Source organism: Zeugodacus cucurbitae, chromosome 2, assembly GCF_028554725.1.
Source record: "Zeugodacus cucurbitae isolate PBARC_wt_2022May chromosome 2, idZeuCucr1.2, whole genome shotgun sequence".
Taxonomy (NCBI): domain Eukaryota; kingdom Metazoa; phylum Arthropoda; class Insecta; order Diptera; family Tephritidae; genus Zeugodacus; species Zeugodacus cucurbitae.
This window is the reverse complement of record NC_071667.1, coordinates 70,866,109-70,893,232: the sequence shown is the minus strand read 5'-3', so window position 1 is coordinate 70,893,232 and position 27,124 is coordinate 70,866,109. Positions and strand designations below refer to the sequence as shown.

At 38.8% G+C, this 27,124-nt stretch overlaps 2 protein-coding genes across 15 annotated transcripts; one reads left to right on the top strand and one right to left on the bottom strand.

Annotated features, from left to right (window-relative positions):
- The first annotated feature begins 1,657 nt into the window (after positions 1–1,657).
- On the top strand, positions 1,658–25,557 carry LOC105209196 (protein unc-80 homolog). 14 transcript variants are annotated; one of them, XM_054225811.1, is made up of 36 exons: positions 1,658–1,722; positions 2,858–3,133; positions 3,911–3,937; positions 7,594–7,614; positions 7,846–8,172; positions 8,235–8,445; positions 8,510–8,601; positions 8,665–8,802; positions 8,861–9,171; positions 9,233–9,426; positions 9,499–9,671; positions 10,039–10,151; positions 11,237–11,350; positions 13,432–13,573; positions 13,692–14,127; positions 14,192–14,389; positions 15,375–15,717; positions 15,773–15,878; positions 15,931–16,548; positions 16,617–16,841; positions 16,902–17,313; positions 17,368–17,466; positions 17,531–17,668; positions 17,836–18,143; positions 18,200–18,384; positions 19,377–19,739; positions 19,797–20,007; positions 20,065–20,397; positions 20,464–20,983; positions 21,497–21,801; positions 21,857–22,282; positions 22,359–22,577; positions 22,640–24,097; positions 24,191–24,359; positions 24,416–25,077; positions 25,133–25,557. In XM_054225811.1, exons 2-36 carry the CDS (start codon positions 2,951–2,953, stop codon positions 25,355–25,357), a joined length of 10,005 nt encoding a protein of 3,334 aa, XP_054081786.1. In that variant the 5' UTR covers positions 1,658–1,722; positions 2,858–2,950; the 3' UTR covers positions 25,358–25,557. The 14 variants fall into 14 exon arrangements, with proteins under 14 accessions (XP_054081786.1, XP_054081788.1, XP_054081787.1 ...); XM_054225813.1 differs by having other exon boundaries at positions 1,672–2,074; positions 13,441–13,573; XM_054225812.1 differs by having other exon boundaries at positions 1,672–2,074; positions 15,773–15,875.
- Positions 25,554–27,124, bottom strand: LOC105209197 (vacuolar protein sorting-associated protein 72 homolog). The gene is made up of 5 exons (XM_011179492.3): positions 26,856–27,124; positions 26,660–26,792; positions 26,310–26,595; positions 25,977–26,250; positions 25,554–25,919 (listed from the first exon to the last, which is right to left on the bottom strand). The coding sequence occupies exons 1-5, from the start codon at positions 26,987–26,989 to the stop codon at positions 25,712–25,714; spliced, it is 1,035 nt and encodes a 344-aa protein (XP_011177794.1). The 5' UTR covers positions 26,990–27,124; the 3' UTR covers positions 25,554–25,711.

The following is a 27,124-nucleotide window of genomic DNA, read 5'->3' as shown; positions in this document are numbered from 1 at the left end:
TAATACTGCTGTATTATGTAACTTTATCCAAAGTAAACCTATCAATATATTAGGATTTAAATACTTACAAAATGTAAGAATAATTCCAAGTTCCTTACGAAACATTAAAGGCTCTTGTAAGCCAGAAACATTTAAGGACAACTTGTTTGCCAAGTTATTCGATAAAGAATATTGCGTCGTCAATTAACACTCATTATTATATTTGTTCGCTCACTAAATAATTTCGTTTTTTGTAGAGCAATTTAATTTTTTATTGTGTTGTGTTAAACCTTTTCTTAAGGAGCTATACCAGTGTGCCATTTTCAAAAATCATTTTTTTAATTTTTTGCTTATTCGATAGTTTATACTTTCAAAAATATCCTGTGAAAGCGGTAAGTATCTTGAATAGTTTTTGAATGGCAGCATTCTAAATAGCGACCGCTTGCAAGTATAAGCCGCTATAGTCGAAATTTTAAATTTTTTCTCGAAAAGACATTTCTCAAAATTGCTGACATCATAACTCAACGAGAAATTGTCCGAACGACTTCAAATTTAAACAGAGTATTCTTGAATATATTTACTACACAATGATCTACGATCGAAGACAATTTTCTAACCTAAAAAAACTAAATTTTTTTCAGAACTACGCCATTTTGTCAATTTTGATATTTTTCAAAAATCGTAGGTCATTGTATAGGAATTTTTGAATTTTTTTGTTGCAGTAACTCATTCGGCAGGAATTAGGAAGTTAGGGAACTTTTTTTCTGGCACCACCTAGCATATAACTTCGTTATATTTCAATATTTTTGCAAAAAAAAAATAAAATGTAGCAGAAGATATACCTTATTATATGCAAAAAACTTCGAAACAATCGATCGAGTACTTTCTTTTAAAAAAATTGACGAAAATCGCCAAATTTTCATAGGTTACACTGGTATAGCCCCTTAAGGGATACATATATTCTCCTGATTTATTCAACGATTTGCATCAACCAACGCTTTATTTTATACACAACAGCTTCAAAAGGCCTTCCCGGACGTTGTGCATCCTCAAGATCGTAATTGGCGGAACGAAATTTTGCAAACCAATTTGGCATTTGTCGTGCGGTCAACAAATTTTCTCCGTACACATCACAAAATTTACATATTTTATAGTAAAACTATAAAAAAGGCTGAAAATGCTGTTTTCGACCTTCCATTTTCGATATGATTAAAAAACAACGATTCCAAAAAATTAACAATTTTCTTTTTAGAAAAAACCTTGCTATATCAGTTGTTCAAATATATAACGGTAAAGCGGCTAAGATCAGCTGTTGTCATCAAACGAAATTATTTAGTAAACGACCCAATAAATTCACTTCAAAGTCTATCAGGAAGCATTATGTATTTAATTCATTTAATTCAGAAAATATAGTAGTTTGTAAGATATCGCAGTTTATATAAAAATAATTGATATTTGTGGAGATTTCCAATTGATAAAATTTTGATAAAAACTCAAAAATTATAAAATAAATTTTATATATTCTGATAACTAAAGCCGAAACTCCAGCTAACTTTTTACAGTTCACTAGAAAACTTTCCACAAACACTTATGTACTTCACTTTCCACATGCGCATCCTGTATATTTACCCCCAGTAGATGTCCTAAATTCGCGTAAACGCACTCGTCACTTGTCGTACGCTTCCTGATACAAATAACAGTTAGTCGCATCCGAACCACCAAACTGTCAACATTCCAATCACGGTAAATACGAACGCCAACGCGCTTTGTGCTGTGCAAAATCAACACACACAAAAGGAAAAAAGTGCAAGTGAAAAATTAGAATTGCAATTGAAGCATTTAGCGCTGCAATCAGCTAGCTTTGCGCTAGTAAATTTACACAATTCAAAGCAGCAATTAAGTTAACGCACTTAACGGAGTGCAAATTGCAAAAGGCGTGCAAATGAAATAGCAAAACTACAAGTGAACAAATTGCTGTGAAGCCAAACCCATTTTTCCACCGCCGCGGCGATTGCCAGCCAAGTGCTGTTTATTTTATGAGTTTTGTGGGTGCGCCACGCTTCAAATTCAATTGAATTGACGACAAGCGATAACGGTACGGTTAATTGTGGTGATAAAATGCAATTTATGTGGAATTTTGTGAAAATTACCAATGATTATGTAATAAGTGAAAATTTTCACTGAAAATATATGTGAAAAAAATTTTTTCATCTTGCAACAGCGACATCTAGGCAGGGATACTGAATTTTGTCTGTATACGCGGAGCAATGCGCCGCAACGAGATGCGGAGTCTGCGTCCAACTTAAAAGTGGAGCAAATGCTGTGCAACAACAAAGCGAACGAACAGCTGATTAACATTAACACAGCTGGCTGAGTGTGGTTTATCAATGAAAGGCTGCGAGTGGGGGTTGCAATTATAGCTGTGTAACTGTAAACATAAACAAACACAAAGCATTCATGTAAGTGGGGGGGTCTAAGGTGGCTAGACGCTTGCAATTATGAGTGCTTTATTATGAATATTTCTGAATTGAGTTGAGTCGGCGCACGCGAACACCTGTTGCCAACCGGTGATTTACGAGCGCCATTCAAATGAAAATCCCTCAACCCCTAAACGCTTGCCAACTACAACAAGCACACATTCACTCTTTTGGGACATTTTTCATGCTTGTCTATGTGTTTTCATATGTGCCACAACCGACAAGCTATGAGCAACAGTTGCTGCTTGTTTGTGTAGACACTTAAGTGTCGCCGGTTTTGGCCCCTATTACTATACTTCTATTTCTACAGTGGTGGTAGCCAATACTGGTTGCGTTTAGGTTCATTTGGCAGCCTTTATTCCTACTTGAAAGCTTACAATGCTTTGCTTGCTCATTCACAGCTGCCTGTAATATGCCGCTGAGCGCCGCTAACGCCAGACAACCATAAAAGTCCTTACAGCAGGGGAATACAGCGCACAGCGTCACAAACCATTATGGTCACCACAAATACCACAAACAACAATTTACACATGAATAACAATGAGGAGATTGATATCGATCAGGATGATGGCATGCAGGATCTGGGTTTGCCGGTGTCCGTGCAGACCTTTCTCTGGCGCCAGATTGCGCCTTTCATAAGACCGAAATTGGGCAAACTGCATGAGGCAAGCTGTATGGTGAGTTTATATACAACAGAAGTTTTCATTACATAAAAAATATTTTAATATTAAAATTAAATAAAATTTTCGAATTTAATGAGTGTTAAGTGTAAAAGAAGTGTCAACGCTAACACTAAATGTTTAAGTAATGGTAAAAACGATTTGTATGGAGAAGCCAAGCACTTGTATATAAGAAAAATCAAATGGAAAGAAAATGAGAATTACAATAAAAAGGAAAAAAAAATAAAAAAAAAACTAAATTTCCAGCTGTAAATAAACGCTATAAATGTACAACACAAAAAACAAAAAAAAAGCAATGACAACAGTCTTTAAACAAAATTCTACGTGTCTTCTAATTATTAATACAATTTTGGCTTACAAATGCATACTCGTACATAGAGACATTATACATAATCTACAAACAACAACAATATATGTTTTGTCTTTAATGCAACTTTCTCTCTTTCTAACACTTTTTTGTATTCTACACATTTCTACCATATTAACATCAAAATGGCTTACACACTATTAATACAATACATACAAACATACAAATGAAATGTATGTGCGTTACTTTGAATTGTACATTATAAATGGTCTACTTGTTTTTCTTTTTGTACTTTTATTGTTTTTTATTTGATTGCTCTTCATTCTGTTCACAATGAATGGCAAAAATAAAAAAAATCAAATCATTGAATCAAACAAAAACAACAACGCCAATTGCAATGCTCTCATAATTGATTGTGATTACATGTGATATACTCGTACGTACTTATATACTCGTGTTTGATGTAGTTTTGTCAACATGCACCAGGACATCATGTAAGTTAACATACAAACATACAATGTTAGATGAAAAATGTTAAATAATTGTTTAATGTGTGGATTTAGACTAAATATTTCTATAGCTTTCCTTCTATAAAATAAACATTTTCAATTGCTATTGCTATTTATGAAGCATGACTTGTTCAAAGTAGGAAGTGACATCGGTATGGCATGCATGCATAAAAAATATATATACATACTTATATTATTTTATACATAACTTTACAAATGATTTTGGATAGATTAAACAACATCATGCTGAATAAATTTATTTTCATTTAGAATAAATCTAATATATAAAATTCTCGTGTCACGGTGTACGTTATTGAACTCCTCTGAAACCGCTCGAGCGATTTTCGTGAATCTTAGCGTGCATATCGGCTAGGTTGGAGAATCGGACAACATCTATTTTTCATCCTCCTAAATGTTAAGGGTGGTCCACCCCTAAATTTTTTTAGCTTTCCGCGAAGAAAATTAAAAATTTTCTAAAATCGGGAAGTTATTGGTTGTTGAAGTTCAAACCGATCTGGCTAATTTTAGTCTTGAAATATATGTGGAAGGCCAGAAAAAGATTAGAAAGTGAGTAAATATGGAAAAATTGCGAGGAAGATATCAATAAGAGAATTTTATTCGAGTTGGCAAGAAAAATATAAAAAGAGAAAACAAAAAAATAATATTTTGAAGGTTATCATTGTTGCTTTGTTAAAATATTTTTGTTATTGTTCAATTGTATAACGTTGTGTCGATAGCCCAAAACAATTTGTAAAAAATAAGGAAAGGCTAAGTTCACGTTCAACCGAACATTTTACACTCTCGAATTTATTGATGTAATTTTATTAAGATAACACACAATATGACCTATATATTCGGCGTAAAGTCCAATAGAAAATCATCATATATAGTATATGAGGGCCGATGTAATTCCAGAGCCAATTTCACTCATTTTCACCAAGGTTCCAAGGTTAACTGGAATAGGCACCTGTTAGTAGGCAAACAAACGATTCTGTTAACAGGTGATTTACGCCAGACTCTTCCAATTATTCCTGGATCAACTGTTACTGACGGGCTAATCGCATGCTTAAAGTCATTTAATTTGTGGCGACACATAAAGTATCGCCAATTAACAACTAACATATGAGTGTTTTTGCAACAATATCAAATTGCGATTGTAGAAGCATTTGGAAATGGTAGGGTCTCAGTTGACACCTCGATGGATTAATAGCATTTCTAACAGATTTCAGTTACTTCTTTGACTTGAAAGAGAAGTTTTCCTGGCATGAAACATCAATATGATAACCATAAATGACTGATTGAATGACCTATATTGGTGGTAAAAAAACAAACATATCGATGATCTTAATGCGACAATTTAGAATTTCGGTCCAAGAGAGTTGACACAGCTACAAACCAGGATGAAGTAGTCAATTATCCCAAACTATTTAAAATTGCCTGTACTATCACCACTCACTTTGCAATTAAAAGTAGTGTGAGTTGTCATAATGCTGCGTAACATAAATCGACCTCGAGTAATCAATATCGTCGCCGAAGCCAAGATTGGACCAACTTAATTTAATGTATACCTTAGCCACAACAACGTTTTGCCGGGTCTGCTAGTGTTTATATATAATATATACTCCCATATTTCTTTCTTAAACTAAAATTCATACATAATAATAAAGGAAATTAATGAATCTTTCTATCTGTCTCTACAGCAGACATTTTCAATGTTATACTAACTACTAAGAAACTATACCTTTTATCAATTAACCGAGAAATATTGAATAATTCAAAATTTGGTCAATGGTTATATCACGGTCTACTTTTTTATGGGAACTCTTTGCTCATAAACTACCTAATGAATGCCTAATCCGATTTATAACATTCTTATCACAACCTCTTTCCAGAATAGGTCCACCAAAATATCGCATCAACAAAATATTGAAATACACCTCAGAGAAGATACTATTCCAGACATAAAATATTTATTACTCAAATATGTTCTAAATCTGCCACTAGCTTTTTATACTCTACTCCGACGTTCTTATTTCTTGTACTATATCACGCTTAACAAAACACAATTGATATTGATTTCGGGATTTCTTTCATCCAATATTTGGTTTATTGCTTTAATTTAAGGTTCTTAAGGGGTTACATGGGTTTCGTGGGTTCAAAAAATCGACATTTTTTGTGGCTTATTAATCTACAACATTCCAAGAATATTATCCTTAATTTTCAAGTCAATCCGAATAATAGTTTCGGAGTTACAGCCTTTGGAAGGTGTGCGCTCCAAGTCGGGTATTATTGTTACTCAAAACTTCAAACGCGTTTTTCTCAGAACCGGGTTTTCAAATTCGGTGGTCTAATGTTCTCGAAAACTACTCAACCGATCTTGATGAAATTTTGTTCGAAAAACAATTTAATCGTGTTTTGACAAAGGATTTTTTTCAATTACAACTATTTAAAAAACAGTTTTTATTGTTTTGGAAAAATGTCTGAAAATTCCAATTTTTAGTGTTTTGTCTCAACTTCGTTCAAGCACGAGTTTATGGTCTTAACTAAAACACTTATTTTTGTTTTTTTTTCATTTTGGATGATCCTGTTAAGAGTTATGCTGACAACGCGAACGCACCTCTTTTCCGAGGGGTCACCGGATATGCCGTCACATTCGAGGAGTTTTAATTTTTTTTTTGAAAATTTCAGAAATTATTCTTTGAATAAATCATTTGTTACATGGAAAAAAATATTGAAAATAGGCCATGTAACCTCTTAAAGACTAAAAGGATGTAATATATGAGCAAACTTTTCCATGGTCTAACACTGCTTTATTATGGGCACATTGTTTCACACCATCAGCGTCCAATACTGTGTGTTTGGCATTTTCTATTTGTGAGAGCGCTCGCCTGTCAAGAAAAGGTTTCTCACAAAATCCTTCAAGCATTTAAAGTTGACCTAGAGTTTGTAAGACCATCTAAATATTTATTGAAAAAATGTCAAGGCATCCACCGCAAATAGCAGAAAAAGCTCGACGACTTGCTGTTAACACTAAGTGGTTTTGATATCGCTCTACAATTTATTTTTCATTTGATAAATTTAATCTAGAGTGTTGTTTTTTTTAATAAATATAATTTGATTAAAATTCTCAGAGCCTGTATATTTTAAAACTATTCATGCAATATAATAAGTATATATATACATATATTCAAAGGCCAACAGTGCGTATGAGCAATACCAGTTAATATTATATGATAACATATTATTTATTTCATATGATTGTTTAAAATTATTACGTTAACAACGTTACGTTCAAATTACTAATAAGACTTAATTGGTTTTTATTTTTTGCTTATGGGCACGAAAACTAATGCTCGTATATATTTTAGATGGAAATTTGTGTTGTCTTGTTTTACGGTTATATTTACTTATTTTTAATCATGTTTGGTAATTTAAAATGTATATATGTTTATGTATGATTTTGTGTTGTACTTTTATTGTTCTAAATATGTATATATGTTGTGGTTGTTTCGTACATATTGAACCGTAATTCTTTAATTGAAATTAACGCATTGCATTTTAGTCTTTCTTTACCTATTAGAAAAAAAACCTATTTAATACTATTAATTATATTATACTTTTAACTGCATTTCATTCAAAAGGAATCGAAAGAAGCTTGCAAGGTAATAATTTGATTATTAATACTTAGGAGCGTCCTTGTATCTAAATTTTTTTGGGAAAACTCAACTCACTTATAAGTCTATTTTAAATAGACAATAAAACGTATATTGTCTCAATAAACTTCAAAGTATTCAAGGACTCTTCTAACTATAAGAGTATAAAACAATTTTTCTAACTATCAACTACCTACTCCTCCTCAACTATCAACTCCTCCTTCACTGCAACTGCAATAGTCCTTTGAAAAAGTACTCGTACAAAATATACAATTCGGCTTGTCGCCGCCGCTCACAAAAGCGCTGGGCGACATACCACGTTGGCGTCTACTGCAAGCTGCGTTGCCACACGTTATGCACTGTGTTGCCGCTTTGCTGCACAATCGTGTCAAGGATATGCAGGCGATTGGTCCCGTAGAAACCAAGTTACTCTACACAATGCAATGGATATTGCTGTACGCCGCCGAGGAATGTGCCGACGATGAGGGTGGCAATGAGGTTCTAGGCGATGAGACACCAAAACAAAAGTCAATGGAGCAGTATTTGTTTTCGGTGCCCACTATAACGGTATAGTAATTGAAGTACATTGTCAATTAAATTCTTAAATATGTGCACTTTACAACATACAGCTCTTCGTCTACTTATTTGCGCCCATCATACACCATTTGAAAGAGTCCGATTTCCAGAACTTCCGTCTGGAGAATGGCATTAAGTTGTGGCAGGGTATGTGGGATAATCGTGCACCAGGAGCGCCATGTTTTACGGCACCTGTAAAGCCGAAGGCACGTAATTTGTTGTGTGCGCCCACACCAAAAGGTTCCACGGATGTCTTTCCGGGACGTAAGTGTATAATTTGTATTAGAAAGGTCTATGAAGATGCTAACATATTTCATAAATAAATTAGGTAAGCAATCGTCTAATGTCGACGAAGCAACATCGCCGAAACCCGACTCGCCACAGAGCCAGCTCTCCGAGCACACAAGACAAGAAGAAGATGTGAGTTTTTGAAGAATTTTCTATAGAATATATATAACTTCTTATAACTCAATTGCTTCATAGAACTCTTGGGTTTCATCGCCGAAAGAATTCGCTTTCCCCGAGACCATACCAGAGGAGGCATCGAGTGTGGAGGACGAACGTGTTGTAATCTTTCGTTTACCCTCGGCACCACATCTTATGGACAACTCATTCTTCACGGTAATATTCGTTACACATGAGTTTATATGGTGCTAATGTTGTCCCATCTCCCTCACAGGCCGACGCGAGTTTGTTGCAACAACAGCAATCTCAAAGTCGTCGCGGTAGTCGTCAGTCGGTACACTCACGAGACAAAGATAAACCCGCTACCAAATTCGAATTCGACCAGCAAGAGTTGATGCGTGGCGCTTCAGTAAAGGAGAAACGCAGTCCATCGGTAGAAAAGGAGACCGAGTCGGACAAATCAGACAGCGTACACGTGGATGTATCTGCGGCCACCTTTCTAGATGTAGCTGTGCTGCGTTGTCTCTTCATCTCACACTGGCAGGAGGAGGGTATTTTCTGGAGTCTGCAGTACATGTATAATCGGTATGACAGTGGTGGTAAACGTTAAGTGTCAGAGTAACTAAAATTTTTATTTACAATATAGCTTAAGTGAAATCGGCGAAGAGGCGTCTATTACATTGAATCAACCACGTAAACGCTCTAATTCGCTACCAATACCACAAATCGAGATTTCATTATACCAAGGACCGGGTAGCAACAGTCGTGATAGCCCTAGCAGTTCGGTAGCCAAGGATTACATTGAAATACCTGAACCATCTATAACGACATGCTTAGTTGGTAAGTTGAAAAGCAATTAGTAACTGGTCTATTGTCCAATATATTGCTTGTTGACACTTACTTTAATCGCAGAAGAGTCCAGTCCAACAGCGGAACGTCGCGGTAGTGAGAAGAAGAAACGCGTCAAAATGGCTGATCTTCGCGCATTCGTCGAAACGAAAATGTTTTCGAAATCCGAGAAGAATCTTGAAAAAGTAGGCCTAGATACATGCTCTGCTAATGGCAAGAGACCACTGCAACATGCAGTAAGATTGAACTTTACTAAGCTTTTGGTTTGGTTGGTTTTCGTTTGGGTTTCAGTGTTTCAATGTTAAATGCCCTAGATTTTATTTTGTTATACATTCTATAATATTATGGCACAATAATCCATATTAAATGGCTTCCTCAAAAAATATGCGCACTACTGAATTTTATTTAAAATTCTCCCACTGTCTATATCTTAAACCCTATTTACACCTGTTAAAAATGAAATTACTCTTTTGCTTATATTATTGTTATATACCATGTATACATATACACTTATATTGAAAGTTCAATTACTTTTGCTATATAACCATATAACTACCACAAGGAATTTAATTTTTTATCTAACTGATTAAACTTTCCCGCTAGGAATATCACCGCAGTCTGGACACTGGTGAGAAAAAGCTCTCACGCTCCGCCTCAATGATCACTAGAGAACCGGCGAGTAATCTCATCAAAGGCAAATCGATGCCCAGTTTAAGGTAACCTTACAGTCATACAACAAATTTTACTATCTTAAAATTCTATTTAAGCTTAAAAGCATACATTTTGGTAAATCAGTAGCTTTAATACATTATTAACAGAGAAAATACAGTAGGCAACAGAAGACATCTCTACATATTTACATCTACAAATATTGAAATATATTATAAATCTCTTTATTAGAAAGCATTATGAATTAGTAATTTTATGCTAGAATTACCATTTAATCCTCTACTGTAAGCGTACGAGTAAACAAGCTTTAGCTGAACTTTCAGTCGAAGTCTGACCTTCCACAATGACTGAATTTAAACTCAAATATATTTCTTAGCAATTTTAAAGGAATATTATCTTTCTTATATCGATAATTATTCTCTAATAAGGATTGTTGTCTTATAGTATCGATTGTATGCACATTTCTCAGTATAACTGTAGTTCTGTATCACGTTTTATCAAGTACTCTTTCTATTCTCTTTACTCAATCTTTCAAATCAATACTCTTGATTTCAATTTGCGCTTTGACTACATAGAAACTTTAGTAGCTCTCGAAGAAACCATTTCAAACAATATATCGATAATCTACACCCCTTTATATGAGTATTTCGATAATTTATGTCAATTATATAAATTTCAAGGCATAAATAAAAATATATTAAACTTGCTTACGATGATTTTAGAATTACATTACAAGTATCTGTAAAATAAATATATTTTTTAATCGATGTAACGATAACAATAAAATACTATCGATAACTACAAAAGTTCAATCGATAAATTTGTATCAAAATTAGCTGCCCTCGAAGTTCTTCAGTGGAGATGTATATTGATAAATAAAAAGCAAAAAATTAAACTAATAATAGTACATAAAGCTCCATAGAAATAACTTCAATTTCCCAGAAGAAATTTTGAAATTTTTCACTTCACAATTATCACCTTCTTCAAAACAAGAACCCGTTAAATTTGCATTGCATCTCAAAAGCATTTGACAAACTCACGATTCATCTGCTAAAATATTTGCTTTTATCACTAAATTAAAATATTTTCGTACCTAATCGTTGATTACTTTACTCTAATTGATTAATTGTAGCTATCAAACGTCTGAAAAACATGTTCATATCTTATGTGAACGCCGTAAGTCAGAAGGCTCTGCGCTTCTAATGCGGATGAAAAACACTTGCAATACCACAACTCTACAAAAACTGTTAGTGCTGATAGTTTTTCCAAGTTCTTTTCAATAAAAATTTAAATTTTTTTAAATAATTAGCATTAGCACTTTTTTCTAAACAAATACTTTATAGAATTTTACCCAGTTTTTGTCCCGCAATCCTTAAAAAAAATACAAATAGCGATAAAAAATTTTACCCCTCATAAACACCCGTAGTTGAGCTTAATAATTAAGTTTTATATTCTTAAAAAATATTAAAAAAAAAACAATTTTTAGAATTTAAATATTTTTAAACAAAAATATTTTTAGTAAATTTAAAACATTATACTACTAAGCGAGTGTTCACTTTTTTATACAGCCAAAAAAACACTTTTATATTTACATGTAAATATTTACAAACATAAATGAATATAGGTTATGTTCATTTACATACCGTTATATACGAAACCGTTTGAACAATTTTTACAACACAGCTTCAAAACAACAATATATGAAATTGAACCGCTATTCACCACCCACTTAACGGCACTTTCCAAACACAATACTCACCAAACAACAACAAATAAATACGTAGTTCTATGTAAATCCAAAACCGTTTTATTACAATTTCTTACTAAAACTTTGCACTCTTCTCTTAACCTTAAAATATCCAAAGCTGTCTTCTTGATAGCGGGTGAGTCCTCTCTATACAGTGAACTTGTTTTACATTAAGTTTGGGTTTGCTTTTTAAACATTCCAAATAATATTACTATTTTCTGAATGAAATTCACCTTAGATTTTTTTTCTGTAGAACAACATTTCATTAAGTATATAACGTTCGGAAGATTTCGAATATGTTATACCCAACACTTAAATTAATTGCTGAAAATATTTGCTACGTATATTTAATGGAAAGTGTTAGGTTACAATAGGTAGGGCCGAATCGACAAAATTACAGAGCTCCGGATTTGAGGATAAACATTATACAGTAAAATCTCTCAACCTCTTTTGGATATAAAATTCCAACTCCTCGGGATGAAGATCTGTAAACCTTTCACAGAAATTATCTCACATGAATATCACAGATAGACTACTTGGATGCCATTTTCCTTACCGTTTTTGTACAAAATGATAAGAAGAACCTTATGGGACTCTTATAAATGTTGTTTAGCCTTACATCGCAACGACCTCTTCACTGCAAAGTAGTGCTGTCTGGTAAAAGTGATTCTAAGTTGGATTACAATTATAAAACTGATATCTACCAATAAGGATGAAATTGTCTTCAACTTCAATGATTTGATGGGTGATTAGGCTTATTTATTTTAGTTCACAACACAGATCTATTCGCCTCGTTTCGTGGCAAAATATATATTAGTCTGAATCATTAGCCCGGTAGATGATTCCGGGATTCCGATTAGATCATCTGAAAGAATATATGTACTTGAACTATTTTTAGAAGAAAGAAATTACATTGAAATTCATCGTTCCAAATGCCTCGTAGTAGTATTCGTTAGTATTTTCGAGTATTCTTTTCAGAGCCTCTGGTACTGGTCTACGTTATTTTAGACTGTCCTTACTGAAGTCAAATATAGCGACATAAGAACACAAAATTTAGTATTGAGTACCGATTCAGGTATCTTCATTATGAACTTAAGTATATATTCATTGAACTTGATTTTCATTTCTAAGACCAAATCTTACTTTATTTCATAATAGATGTGATTCTACATAGTTGGGAATCATAAGTGGAATAGTGTTGGGTATAAGAACATTGTGCTCTCATTCTAAATCTTTAAATCAACAAACTCATTCGTTAAAATCAAAAATTTTCAGCACCTTAAGAATAATTCACCGTTATTTTGCCAACATTCTAAAATAGCTTAAATTCATTTACTTAGCACTTTTGCAAGCGTTTAACCTAATTTGCGCTTTGAATCACTGCTTTTTAGTCCACAATAATCTTTAGTCCATACTTTACTCGTTAACCACTTGTTTGCTCAGCCCCCCAAGCATACATATCCATAGCCATGTTCAGTTTGAATTGTATGGGCTTTTATGCAGTTAAACGCCGCCGCACTGCCGCACATCACGCTATCACAACTAATTGCGCGCATTTTGCATTTGTTCAAAATTACCAGATTTTACAGGTACGTAGAGCCACCGAAAGCGATGCGTCCCTCCCAGTCGACCGGACCGCGTACGGCTTTCTATCCGCGCAATCCTATCATTACCGTCACGGAGCACACGCCCACACCGTCGCCGGATTACCTCAAGCGACAGGTGAGTTATCGCCGGAAACTGGTGTAAGTGTCTGTTTGTCGTAGTTCTAATTGCTTAGCACATAAGTATCACTCGAGTAATCAATCACTTTTCCACTTTCGCGTCTACCACCAAACAGGGCTCCATCGATTCACAGTTGGACGCGCTGAGCAATGGTGGCAGCATTAGTGGTGTGGCGGGCGGCACAAGTGGCAGCGGTGGCGGTGTTGGTGGCGCCGGTTCCACAACCGGTCGCTTCCGCGGTCAAATGCTACGGTCGCACACCGACTCTCACATCGATTACACGGGCGTCGAATCGGAAGCACCTGGCAGCTCGTTCTATATAACACGCGATGGCGGCATAGATTATGAAATTGTCTTGTTGGCGGTCTTCAATATATTCAAACGTGACATGACCATTTGTTCGCAGCGCGTGCTGGAAGCGGGTTTGAATATTTGTGAATTACTACTGGAAATGGGTGTGCTGAAGTTGGGTGAGCATGCGCACGAGATATCGATGGGCATTATAAAGCGTGCGCTGTTGATCTTGGGTTGTCACAACGGGTGCAATGATGGTGGGTACAAATGGGCACTCTTCTCGATAAGAATCTAATGTATATCGTCTTTTTATATTCACAGGTGCACGCGGTCCGCCCGCGGATTTCCTACGCAGCCAATGCCAGAAGATACTCTCGCGCATACTACGCCAAGCCAGCCAACGCACCAAGCGTTACTTGCAGCAGATGGTGAAGACGTCGGACTTGCATGAATTGGTGGACTTCTTCCATGCTTTTGTCGCATTTTGCGTGGATCCAAGTTCATTGTTGTCGCCGCTGAGTGAGTTTTTCTTGATCTTACTAATTCCGAAACTAGCTTTAGACGCATGCTTAAAATACTCGTTATTTATTTGCCATAAGAAGTCTTCAGAAAAGAGCTGTCTTCAGTTATCTTTAATATTTCTCGAATGAAAACCAAGCTGTGTAATTTTTATGGAATATAATTGATGTCAGAAATGTTCTCAGATAGTTTTCTATTCTCCTCTGCTTGGATGAGAAATCTTTAGGATATTTTTTCATAACAGCTATGTTCGCGAACGATTTTTATTCGCATACGATTAGATGCGAATTTTTAGCCAAACTTTTGATATTTCATACAGCATCGGGAAGATTACTCATACTCTTCCTATCAACTGATGAGCTTAAAATGAAATTTTGTACGAGAATGATTTGGGGGTTTTCCTTCACCGCCTCAGACCAGCTGAGGAGATTTTAAAAGAATTTTGATATCCGAAATATAGTCAGATCGCACCATCTTCATTCACCTCCATTTGCCGCGCTGAATATTTAAGTCATAATGAGACCTTAAAAACAGATTATGCATGTATAGAAAAGACGGCTCTTTTTTGAAACTATGTACATCAATGTGTCTTCAAAATTGAATTCTTCTAAAAAATTTTAATTCTGGTTTTGGATGATCTAAGATTTAAATTATTTTAAGATTATATCAAATCACAAATTTCAACGGAGCTTGCTTTGACAATATACTCTTACCCTTCACGCAAGCGCGCCCCTCACAAGCTTTCACTAACTTTCATAATGACTCTGCATGGCCGGTAGAATGTTGTTTTTGGTGTTTTTTGCTTTTTCTTCCTAAATTTTTTCTTGGACTTTCTTTTTGTTGTGACTTTTTTGGATAATGCCATCCATTCCCTTGTTGTTGTTGCTGTTTTTTGTTCATCACGCTCCCCTCTGTGAGAAATATGTACACACACCAAATCTCTTCGTTGTATACTCGTATGTATGTATAAATGAATATAAAATAGCACATAAGCGCACGGGTGGATTTAAAAATGTTAACACCGATACGTCCCCATCAGGCGGCCAAGGTGGCTACTCGACCAATTTCAGTGGCGGCTTGAGTGGCGGACCGGAGTCTCAAGTGATTGCGGCAGTCTTCAAACCACTCGTTACACGTTTCGTAGAAGCAACTAAGGATCTGAAGTCAACAGAGAGTTCAACGCTCTACAGTGACATACGACAGCTGGTGACTTATGTGAAGGGGGCACATGGTGGACCATTCCGTTTGGTGGCGCTAAGTGGCATATTAGCTGTGACGCCGCGTCCACACAAGAAAGGACCGGTGGCGCAAACAACGCGTGTCATAAGGTAGGTGTGCAGCGTTGAAACTGAGAGAGTCAAACTTATTATGTTCTTCTTACAGACACATACCACAGGCGGAAGTGGCGCAAACAATACCAAACGATGATAATCGTTCGCAACGTCGCCTGCTACTTAAAAAGCGTAGTACTTCTTCAGCTTGTGCTGTGGTAAGTTTTATATGGTCTTAAGAATAGAAATGAAAATAGTGTTCCCTTACAGAGCTTATTGGAAACGGAGCCATGTGAAGAGCACTACAAGAGCAGCCAATCACCGCTCAGTAATTTCCGTCGTCGCACTACAGGCGTGCGTCCCACGCTCACACCGCGTCACAGCGAGCGTGCATTACTCTCCGACTCCACTTCCAGTTCGGAGCGCAATTCACTTGGCCGCTTGAGTGGTCTGGTCCGTTGGTTTCGCAGCACACCGAAGGAGGCTTCATCTATCGATTTAGAAATTGGTTCACTTAATCCGGAAATTACATCTACATTCATACGTCACGCCTCGTTGAAGATACAACGTGGACGCACTAGCGATGGCATTGGACGCTCAATACAGCGCGCTAAGCGACGCGTGGAAAGACGTTTAAATCGTTTTGGCGGTATTGTGAAGGGTAAAAAGAAGGCGGGCGGTATTGAGGAAACTGCCGACTACAGTCGACGTAGCTCTTCGGATATGTGCGATGGACCGCGTGAATCCGAGGTGGTAGTTTTGAAGGAAAGAAAATTAATACCGTTGGAACCAGTACGTATGGGTATGCTACGCCTATCGTTTCTGCTTGAGACCTGTGCACCTGGTTCATTTCCCGATCCACAGCTCATAGCCGCCGTTTTGGATTTGGTGAGTTTTTTTTTTTAATTTTAAAGTGTAAAAATAAAATCTATAAGTCTTTACACTCGTGTCTTTAGCCACAAGCACCACTAGTTGCACGCGCCACATTTCTACTGGAATGCGCACACTTCGTACATCAATGCAACAAAGGACAATGGCCGCCATGGATGAAACACAATCTTAGCGGTTATCGACCATCTGGCACCAATCTCAACCTGAATCAGAGCAAACATCAGACAACAGCGACTAGTACGAGACGCACGCATATTTTACAACGCGCAGCTGGCAAAATGTTTCATCAGGTAAGGCGTAGAGAGTGGTAGAGCGCCGAATTAAAATACTAATAAATTCCCATCTAAAAGTGGGCCGAGATGCTGGGCGCACGCCTTGAGGAGATCATCTTTACCGAACGTTTACAATTCGAGGCAGTAAATGCAACCCTTGCCGATCCTGAACGTCAGCGCGAGCTACTGCAACAAGACGAGGAAGAAGACTTCCTCGACGAGGCTTCTGTTAATCCACATGGCAATGATTGTCCGCATGCTTTAAAATTAATAGCCTGTGTGTTGCTCTATGAAATCACTTCATTCTTGCGTGACACTTATGTAACGTTGCCAAAAGCTTCAAAGTTACTACATCGTGAGAAACATGCACCCTGGGAAAAGGTGTATCGCGAGGCCAACCGACGTTGGTCGATGGCATTGAGTTCTATGGGTCACTCACAAACTTCAGCGCAAAGTTTACAATCTATTGCTGCCGGTAATGATGCAGGGGGTAAGTAACATAAACCACTCATGTGGGTCTTTTCTTATTCTCTTTATATCTCAGGCGGTCAAACGGAGCGCAAGATATCTTTTGTGCTGCACGAACCGGATAATGAGTCTGAAAATAGCAGCAACACCACACTGACAAAAGAAGGTGAAGAAGGTACCAACGTTAAGTTTTTTGAGCTTTAATTATTATATTCACTTTTCATAATTATTATTCTCAGCTCGACGTCCCGCAGCTTCGGCGGTGCGACCATTCCTTTTGCGTCGTGGCACAGCGACTACCACAGGTGGCTCATTTAAGCGCCGCTCATTGAAGCTACGGCGTAACACAAAGGACGGCAAGGATTTGGAAACAGATTGTAAGTTTATTTTCTTTTAACTGAACAAACTTTGTCACTTTTCATCTGAGATAGAAGTTTAATGTCAGAGCCTTAAGAACGTAAAGATCTCTTTACTTTTCAGATATAAAATGAGAGAAGACAGTCTTCATTCAGTCATTATCTTCCATTTATACATTTACTTTCAGTCAAACGCGTCGACTCCATACAATCGCGCCGCAAAGTTTCGTCGCTCTCCGATCGCAGCGACACCTCCGAACAGGGCATGGTGAGTGGAGAAGAATCACCTGGTATACTGAGTGATGATCAACAACCCGAATCGCCAACAGACTCAAATGAGACCGATGATACGGCCAAAAATATGCCTTGGCTAAAAGCAGTCATCGACCTAATCACCAGTTACAACTACTATTGTACGCATAAGGGCTATTGCCATCCCTATTGTTATAAGAGGCACATGCGCTCGTGCACGCGTTTAATGAAGGCAACACGCAAGGTAAACCAACAATGAATCCCAGTTAGTAACATATAATATAACTGCTTTCGTTTTAGATCTATGGCGAGGAGTTTGGTTTTACTTTCGACTACGAACATCCCACTGTAGAACCGACTGCGCCCGTAAGCGCTACTGCTAAGTCACATCAAACGCGACCGCGTTCAACACGCAAAGTATCCGAGCAGAGTTCAACACATACGTCGCCTTCGAAGCGTAAGGATAGTATATCGCGTCGTGATCGGTAAACACTTGTAAAGAAGTTTAGACAAAACTTTGTAATAACACTATATAAAGGGTGATTTTTTAAGAGCTTGATAACTTTTTTAAAAAAAAAAACGCATAAAATTTGCAAAATCTCATCGGTTCTTTATTTGAAACGTTAGATTGGTTCATGACATTTACTTTTTGAAGATAATTTCATTTAAATGTTGACCGCGGCTGCGTCTTAGGTGGTCCATTCGGAAAGTCCAATTTTGGGCAACTTTTTCGAGCATTTCGGCCGGAATAGCCCGAATTTCTTCGGAAATGTTGTCTTCCAAAGCTGGAATAGTTGCTGGCTTATTTCTGTAGACTTTAGACTTGACGTAGCCCCACAAAAAATAGTCTAAAGGCGTTAAATCGCATGATCTTGGTGGCCAACTTACGGGTCCATTTCTTGAGATGAATTGTTCTCCGAAGTTTTCCCTCAAAATGGCCATAGAATCGCGAGCTGGGTGGCATGTAGCGCCATCTTGTTGAAACCACATGTCAACCAAGTTCAGTTCTTCCATTTTTGGCAACAAAAAGTTTGTTAGCATCGAACGATAGCGATCGCCATTCACCGTAACGTTGCGTCCAACAGCATCTTTGAAAAAATACGGTCCAATGATTCCACCAGCGTACAAACCACACCAAACAGTGCATTTTTCGGGATGCATGGGCAGTTCTTGAACGGCTTCTGGTTGCTCTTCACCCCAAATGCGGCAATTTTGCTTATTTACGTAGCCATTCAACCAGAAATGAGCCTCATCGCTGAACAAAAAAAAGCGCGAAACACATTTCGAACCGAACACTGATTTTGGTAATAAAATTCAATGATTTGCAAGCGTTGCTCGTTAGTAAGTCTATTCATGATGAAATGTCAAAGCATACTGAGCATCTTTCTCTTTGACACCATGTCTGAAATCCCACGTGATCTGTCAAATACTAATGCACGAAAATCCTAACCTCAAAAAAATCACCCGTTACTTGCAGCATAAGCGATGATCCCGATATAGAGATCGCTGAGAAGCTAGCTGACGCATTTCATCAGGAGAAAGAGAAGAAAGAGCAGGACGAACCGGCCATATTGAAATATCAACGTTTCTATATACGCACACTATTCCACTATCCATTTGCCACGATGCTCAAAGGCGCTGTGATACTCACCGAAGAAATGGTTATCGAAGCAATGCCTGCCGCTTGGGAGCTGTTGCTCGATTCAAATCAAGACACCGCCTCAGCAAGCGCTGCCGTCTTTCTGATGGGTTCAGTCAAAGCGCAAAATTTCGCCTTTGACATAATGCAACGGGCTCTGAAGAGCAAGGATCCCGATGTGCGCATCGGCGCTGTACAACGGTATATACTTTTCATGTACAAGTGAAGTTATTTTTAACAACTCTCTTGGATTTACAGATATCTAGTGCTTTGGAAGAGCCGTTTCCATGTTTGGCCACGCATGGAGGAGAATGCACATGATCTTACATTCAAAGTGCCACCGGGTGGCATTGAGTTCACGCTGCCGTCACCAAAAATAGGCATCGAAAGCTTACCGGTCGTTGATCCACCTTGGATGCCCGTCCAGCAAACCAAAGATATGGATGTCACACTCAATCAGGACAGACACGTGAGTAAAGTAAGGTCCTTTGCAATTACAATATAACCTATATTTGCATTTGTTTAGCGTTCGCTTGTCACCGCAACGAAGAGTCGCAAAATGCAGCAGACGGAAGCTATACGCAACGCTTTGCGCCAACAACGCGACAAACAGCGTGCCGAACGGCACAGCTTCCTCATCACCACCATACCGATCAGCCAGCAGGCTTCGCACGAACCAGGCATGGAGCATGAGGATCATGAGGGTGAAGAGGATTTGGATGGCACGCGCATACATTTGCATCACGCACACTCGCTATTTCCGTCGGTGCTCTGTTCATCGGTTATGCAGATTGTGGGTTGCTTGGATGACGCCGCCATTGGCACAGATGGCAACGCTGTCTACGAAATCGCCTATCAGGTTCGAATGAAATTTTTCTTAACTACGTAAGGAATTAAATATTTTGCTTCTCTTACGTCACATAAGGCCATCTGGGTTTGTCTCGTCGAAGAGTCCGCGCTCTTTCTGCGCTATGTATTTGAGCGTCTAACGCGCGATCGTCAGGATCAAATGTTTAAATTGCTGCGTCATTTAATACGTTTTGTGCCACGCTTGCCGCAACAGGCCGCCTTTGCTTTGTATAACTCCATCATTGGTTATATAATGTTCTATGTGCGTTCTTCCAATGAACACAAACAGGAACTTGTCGGTTCAGCGCTCTCGGTACTTTGGATGGTGGTTCACAGTGTGCATGGCATTATGTTTAAGGATCTCAAACAAATTCTACGCAAGGAGCAATGTGATGCCTCCATTTTACTCACAGCAAATGTGCCGGCCGCTAAGAAAATTGTCGTACATGGACCGACTGATGATGATTGCAACATACCATCGCAATTCCCAGTGCAGGAAGACACTTTGTTCTGTCAATTGCTGAAGGAGGCTTTGGACTACTATCCCGTTGATGAAAAGAATCTGAATCACTACTGTCTGGTGGATTACAAAAGTAGTAAGTTCAATCTCTCTTATATTTCTATTAGCTCCGTTATGATTCCAGGACGCTCTGGGCTATTCACATCTTATAAATATTTAAACTGTTCAAAGTCAAATAGAGCAAATTGTTGTTGACTGACTCTCATATGGAGGACCATGGGGTTTAAAGAGACGTAGATCTTGGTTAAGAATTCTGTTAAAATTTCAAGGATCAACAAAAACATATATCTCTTCATCATATACATATTAATTTATTTCTGCAAACAAACCATACCTCTACTCTCGGACTAATAGATATCAAAACAATTTGTTCTTTTCAAGTCAGTCCCTGTTCTAATGCGAATTTGCACAAGACGTTTCAATTTCAGGCAGGGTGATTTGCTTGATCTCGGTTCATCTATGAACTTATTGTTATTAAGTAAAATTCGAGTGGTGCAGTTATTTGTTTTATATTTTATGTCATGCGACAAAAAAATTATGATTTTCTCGCATGCGATATTTCATTTATTAAAACGTTTTAATCTTTCAGATAAAATTCTCAACCCCAACTGGTATATACGCGATCTATACTTCTTCAAGCGTTCACAATATCCTGAAGTACGTTTGATACTCATGAAACCGGAGGATTCTTTTCTGGCATTGCAGAAGCAGGAGCTCACTAAGAAATTCGTCGAAATCGGTAAGGTGCATCTGACATGGGCCATTTTGAAGAACGTCGATATGGTGGTACAACGTGTCGTTTTTCTACATGAGGAGCTCATGAAACTACCCTCATTTCCACGGAAAGCGCTCGAAGTGGATCTGGACTTGCATCAGGGTGGTGAATATGGCGAGGTATATAGCTTAATAAATACGAACGATCTTTCTCTAATATTTTTTCGTCTTCAAGGTGCTTTTGGGTCTAGATGTGCTCCACAAATTCATGTGGGTGCGATTGATCGCGCGCATGTTCGAAGCGATGGCTGGCAACTTCGCCTACTCCGCCGACATACAACTATTCTTGAATGTACTTTCCGGCGCAGCTATACTGCATGCGGAAGACTCGTGCATTATGCGTTATGTTATGGCCACTTATATTAATGCCGCTTTCAATTTTAAGAATATATTTTCCACCAATGGTTACTTTATGATTATGCCGACTTTGTTGCAAGTATATTCGTTGCATCAAACCAATAAGTTAATCACCACCACTATTGAGTATGCGGTAAAACAGTTCTATTTGCTTAATCGCAAGCCATTCATATTGCAAATGTTCGGTTCGGTATCGGCTATACTCGACACAGACGAAGATGGCACTTACGGCGAGGCGCACAAGGTAAGTTTGTGCGTTGGAACTTATAAGATTAGGTTCATCTAAAACAACACTCACTTCGTCCATCTCTGCTCCTTAGGTACAATCAAGTTGCTTGTTTAATTTACTTCTGAGTTTAGAGGATCCCTCACCTGATCCGTTAAATATCGCCGAGCTGGTTAAGGAGCCCAAACCGCTGAAAGCCATAGACTTTTGTTATCATGATGAGGATGGTGATGTCACCGTACTGGATTGCATCACATTATGCGTCATGGTGGTTTCCTACTCGGCTGAGAGCACACGTGGCTACCAAATGCTGGTTTGTGAACTATACTTGACTATACCTCACATCATATATTTATTAACACAACAACATTCTAGATCATTTTGGAAGCTATACTACCATGCTACTTGCAACAAATACAATCTCCTAGCTACATACCGCTACAGGGTAAATCGGAACGTGACATTATACTACAGCTCGCCGTCGCCATACGTACTATGGTACACAATTGTGAGGGTTTGGCGAAGAGCTACAATGGTCCATATCGCAATAGTCCAGAGCACAAAGGCTCTTCGCAACGTAATTGCAGTCGCGGCCCACCTTGCTCACCCGGTCTAGACTTTGAGGAAGAGTCACACTCGAAATATGTAAATGATCCACGCACAAAGAACGTCACAGACTCGGGTGAAGACTCCGAAATGATACGCACGGAGTTTCGCCGTCCACGCGATGTGTTGCTTTCGGTGGTCGGCGATTTTCTTAGCAAGTCCAGCACACGTTTGGTGGAACTGTCCAAGAAGTTACCGAATGACAACAAAGCAACCGAGGTGCTGGACGCCAAGTGTCATATGCGCTTGGCGGATATTGCGCATTCGCTGTTGAAGGTCTCACCTTACGATCCCGAATCCATGGCATGCCGTGGTCTACAACGTTATATGCAAGCTATATTGCCACGCGCCGAGTGGTCGAATGATGCACTACGCAATTCACTGATCACGATACTGCGGCGCGTGGATAAAGTATTTCTGAAAATCTCCAAGAAACCTTCGATACGGCGCAACACGGATTGGGAGGCGGCAGCCGGCTTGCTTAAGGGTATACATGAGACCATTGTACGGCATCCGTATGTGTTGCATTGGCAACAAATGAAGACGCTAATAAGCACGGTACAAAACCTGATCGTGAACGAGGGTACGAGCGCTGGCGAGGGTGTATCAAGCGCAGGTGCTGCTCTTATGTCTCAGAATCCTCCAGCCTTCTTTTGCTCGACAGTGGTGCGTTTGGTAGCGCTGCAAGTGGTCAGCCCCGTGGATTGTTTCTCTTTAGTGCAGATATGTGGTGGCAGTGAGTTCGCCACGCAAGAGAAGGCCGAAGGTTTTCTAATGCATTTGATTATGCCACTGTGCTTGAAGGTGTGTTCGGGACGCGGTGTCTCCGATATTGGTGAACTAAAGATGACCGACGTCTCGTTTCTGCTGACCGTTGTACTAAATGCTATGAGTCCGCCGGCTGGTCGTACCGGTCAAGCCGTTATACAGACCAATCGGGTGGGTGGTGACTTGCGCGCTGGTTCGTTGACATTTACTGGCAGTCGTGATGCTAAGCGACCGGCTCGCATCTCGGGATCACTATATCAAGCTGCCTTTTTGGCGCTACGAATTGTATGTATTTGCTTCGAGAATCGTTTATCGAATGAGTGGCCGCGCATTGTACGTGTAATGCGTGATTTGGGACGACGTAATGAAGCGGCGCCGGATTTGTGGAGTTTTCTGGAATTTGTGGTAACGCACCGAACACCGTTATATATCGCGTTGATGTCTTTCATTTTGCATAAAGTAAGTTAAATTTATAGAATGGAATATATCCAATTGAACCCCGGCGATCATTTCTATATTACCCCGCTTTCAAAAAATTTTCAAAAAATATAGATATCACAACCACCGATCGGCGATCACGAACGACATATGCAATTCCTAATACGCGAACGCCTACGCGGCACACCACCTCCGGGCGGTATTAAATCAAAGGGTGCACTTCTACTGGAACTTGCCAGAGAACTGAAGGACTTGAGAGATGAACTCGAAGAAAAACGTTACGGTAAGTACATACTTAAATACTAATGATCACTTCTTCAAATACAACAAATTTTCCAGATCGCGAGTGCTCCGATCAAAAGAAAACCGATACACCCGCTGCAACTAGCACTGGCGAAACGCACAGGGCTCAACAACGTCCCTCGCTTATATCCATATTTACCGGTACAACTACCGGTCAGGCGACACACTCGCACGTCTCAGCCGTGCCGATTGACTCACGCAGCGGTTCGGGTGGTATTTGTACACCCAGTGACACGCTCTCCCAACAAACGCTACATCCGCCCAGAGAATCATTGTCGAGCAGCTCCACAGGACGTGAACATCACACCAGCGAGAGTCAAAGCGGTGAGAATGCTGCCGGTTCTGCACCAACACTGGTGGGCGCTACCGGCACCGTAACGACGGGCTCCAATCATGGCACAAGTTCTGCTACAATTGCTTCCGCGCTGCCACCAACGGTCATATCGCAGCTCTCACATTCCCAGTCGCTACAACAGGCGCCATTTAAAGCACAACCACCCAAATTACGTTTCGTATCCTCGGTGGAGTTCAGACATTCCTCTGGTGAGACGTCCACCACACCGCTATCGCCAGAAAGCCCGGCCGAAGATAGTTCCGGTGATCATACGCGTTCACGTTTGCAGCGCTCGAAAGCGTCTAGTCGTAAGACCTTTAGATTACGACGCAGTCGTCTAACGCCCATGGAACCGCCAAGCATTGTGAGTAAACTATTTTGTTGGTGTGTTTGTTGTATTTAACACTTTTAAATGTTAGGTAACGCAAATTTCACAGGAAGAGCACCCAAAAACAATTGGCGAGATATCGTGGGACTCGGTATCACAAACTTCATCGACATCCGGTTATCGCGATAACAATAGCTTACAGACGGGTTTGCTATCACCCGATGGTTCGCTGGGTGGCATGACACTGGGACGCTCACCATCGCAGCACTCTTTGCTAATGGTATTTGAAGGTCACGACGAAGACACACTTATTTAACAATCACAGTCCAGCCCGACGCAGACTGAGGAGTGATGCGCACGCACGAGCAGCTATACTGCTAAACTATAAAGTGTTTTGTCTTCGGTACGGTAGTAAATACGGAAGAGAGGCTGTTCTACGTCGGTTGCGTTGACAACGTACTTAAAATTACATATAATTTGTTAACAGTACTCTCAAGTACAACGCATGCAAATATAATTTATACGAATTGAACTTTTTTAATATATTACAGTAGTAGGTTAAAATTGTATTATTGTATTGTAGGGTTCACATAATAATCAATGTAAAATGATTGCCATTAAAATGTGCCAACTAAATGAAATAGAAATCTCGTTGTCTTATTAAGTACTATTATGTGCTGGGATTCAATTTGTTGGCGGCCGCTTTGGCGCGATTCTCTTTCACAAGCTTGCGCCATTCCAACCATTTAGCCACATCTGGGTTATCTGCATTTCCACGCTCTTCCAGTTGTAAATAATATGCCTCGCGTAAAATCTTAAAAACTTGCATGCTGTAGTACGGCTGTTGAGTGACGGGGTCAAAGTAGCGTGCAGGTAATCTATACAAAAAAATATATTTAGTACAAAAATATTTAACGTTTATGAATTGTACGCACTTGGTGATGGGACACAGATAGCCGGAATTAGTATTCAAACGCTTCGGTTTGAAGACGGACTGAAACACCTTGTCATTAAGATCATTTTCGAGCGTTATGAATGTGCGTTCACACTTTGCGTTTGTATCTGGCGCCTCGCTAGCGCCAGTTGCGCCCCTAGTAGGCTTACGTACCACTGGCATGGTTGTTGAATGATAACGTATCATGGGGCCAGTGTATACACGTTTTGTAGGGCGTGTCTTTTTCTTTTCCAATTCCATTTTTTGGAACTTCTCTGTAATAATAGAGATGAATATTAATGTGTAATGTTGTTGTATAGGTTTGAAATCGTACCCAATGACTTTTTATTTTCCTCTTCGGTAATTTTTGCCTCTTCTAGTAACTCTTCCTGTGTCGGCATGTATTCCTCGACCCTACGCACACGTCGCTTCTTTTTGCGCGCATCATCCATTTCCTTCAAACGAATTTTAGTTGCTTGTGTTTTAATTGCAGTTGAAGCACGAATCGATTTGCGCCCCGAGTCAATAACTGTAAATTTTGGACGTGGTCTTTTTACTATTTTGCCGGTTTTTCTTTTCGGTGTTGGTACTACATCTTTCTTAACTGCTGGTTTGGGTTCCTAAAAAGACAAAAATTTAAACAAATAAAATAATTTAACTAAAAAATAATAATATTATACTTACTTTATAAGCTTTTGTGTTGACGCCACCACGTTTACGTTTTTTATCCGGTGCATCCTCATTATCCGATATGGGCTCATCATTTTCGTCAATACTAAAATCGGAGTCTACCACATCTTCTTCCTCATCTTTTTGTCTACAAAACAAGGTTTATTTAATAAACACTATTTATTAGTTTCTAAAATCTCAACAATCTTACACGTATTCTTTATCTTCCTCCTCGTCCTGAAAGCCACCATAGGATGTCTTGTAGAATTCATCCTCCTCTTCCTCGTTTAAAAGTTTCGCTATTTTATTACCGGCATTGGCACGGCGCGAACGCGTTGCAGCCATGGCGCACAATAAATTGTTTAACTAATTTAATTTTAGCACAGTTTTCAAAATTGTTTTAAATAATTTGTTGTACGGATCGTGAAAGCAACCGAAAAATATTTGTTTACCAACAGCTGCTTTTGTGGGATGTTGCCA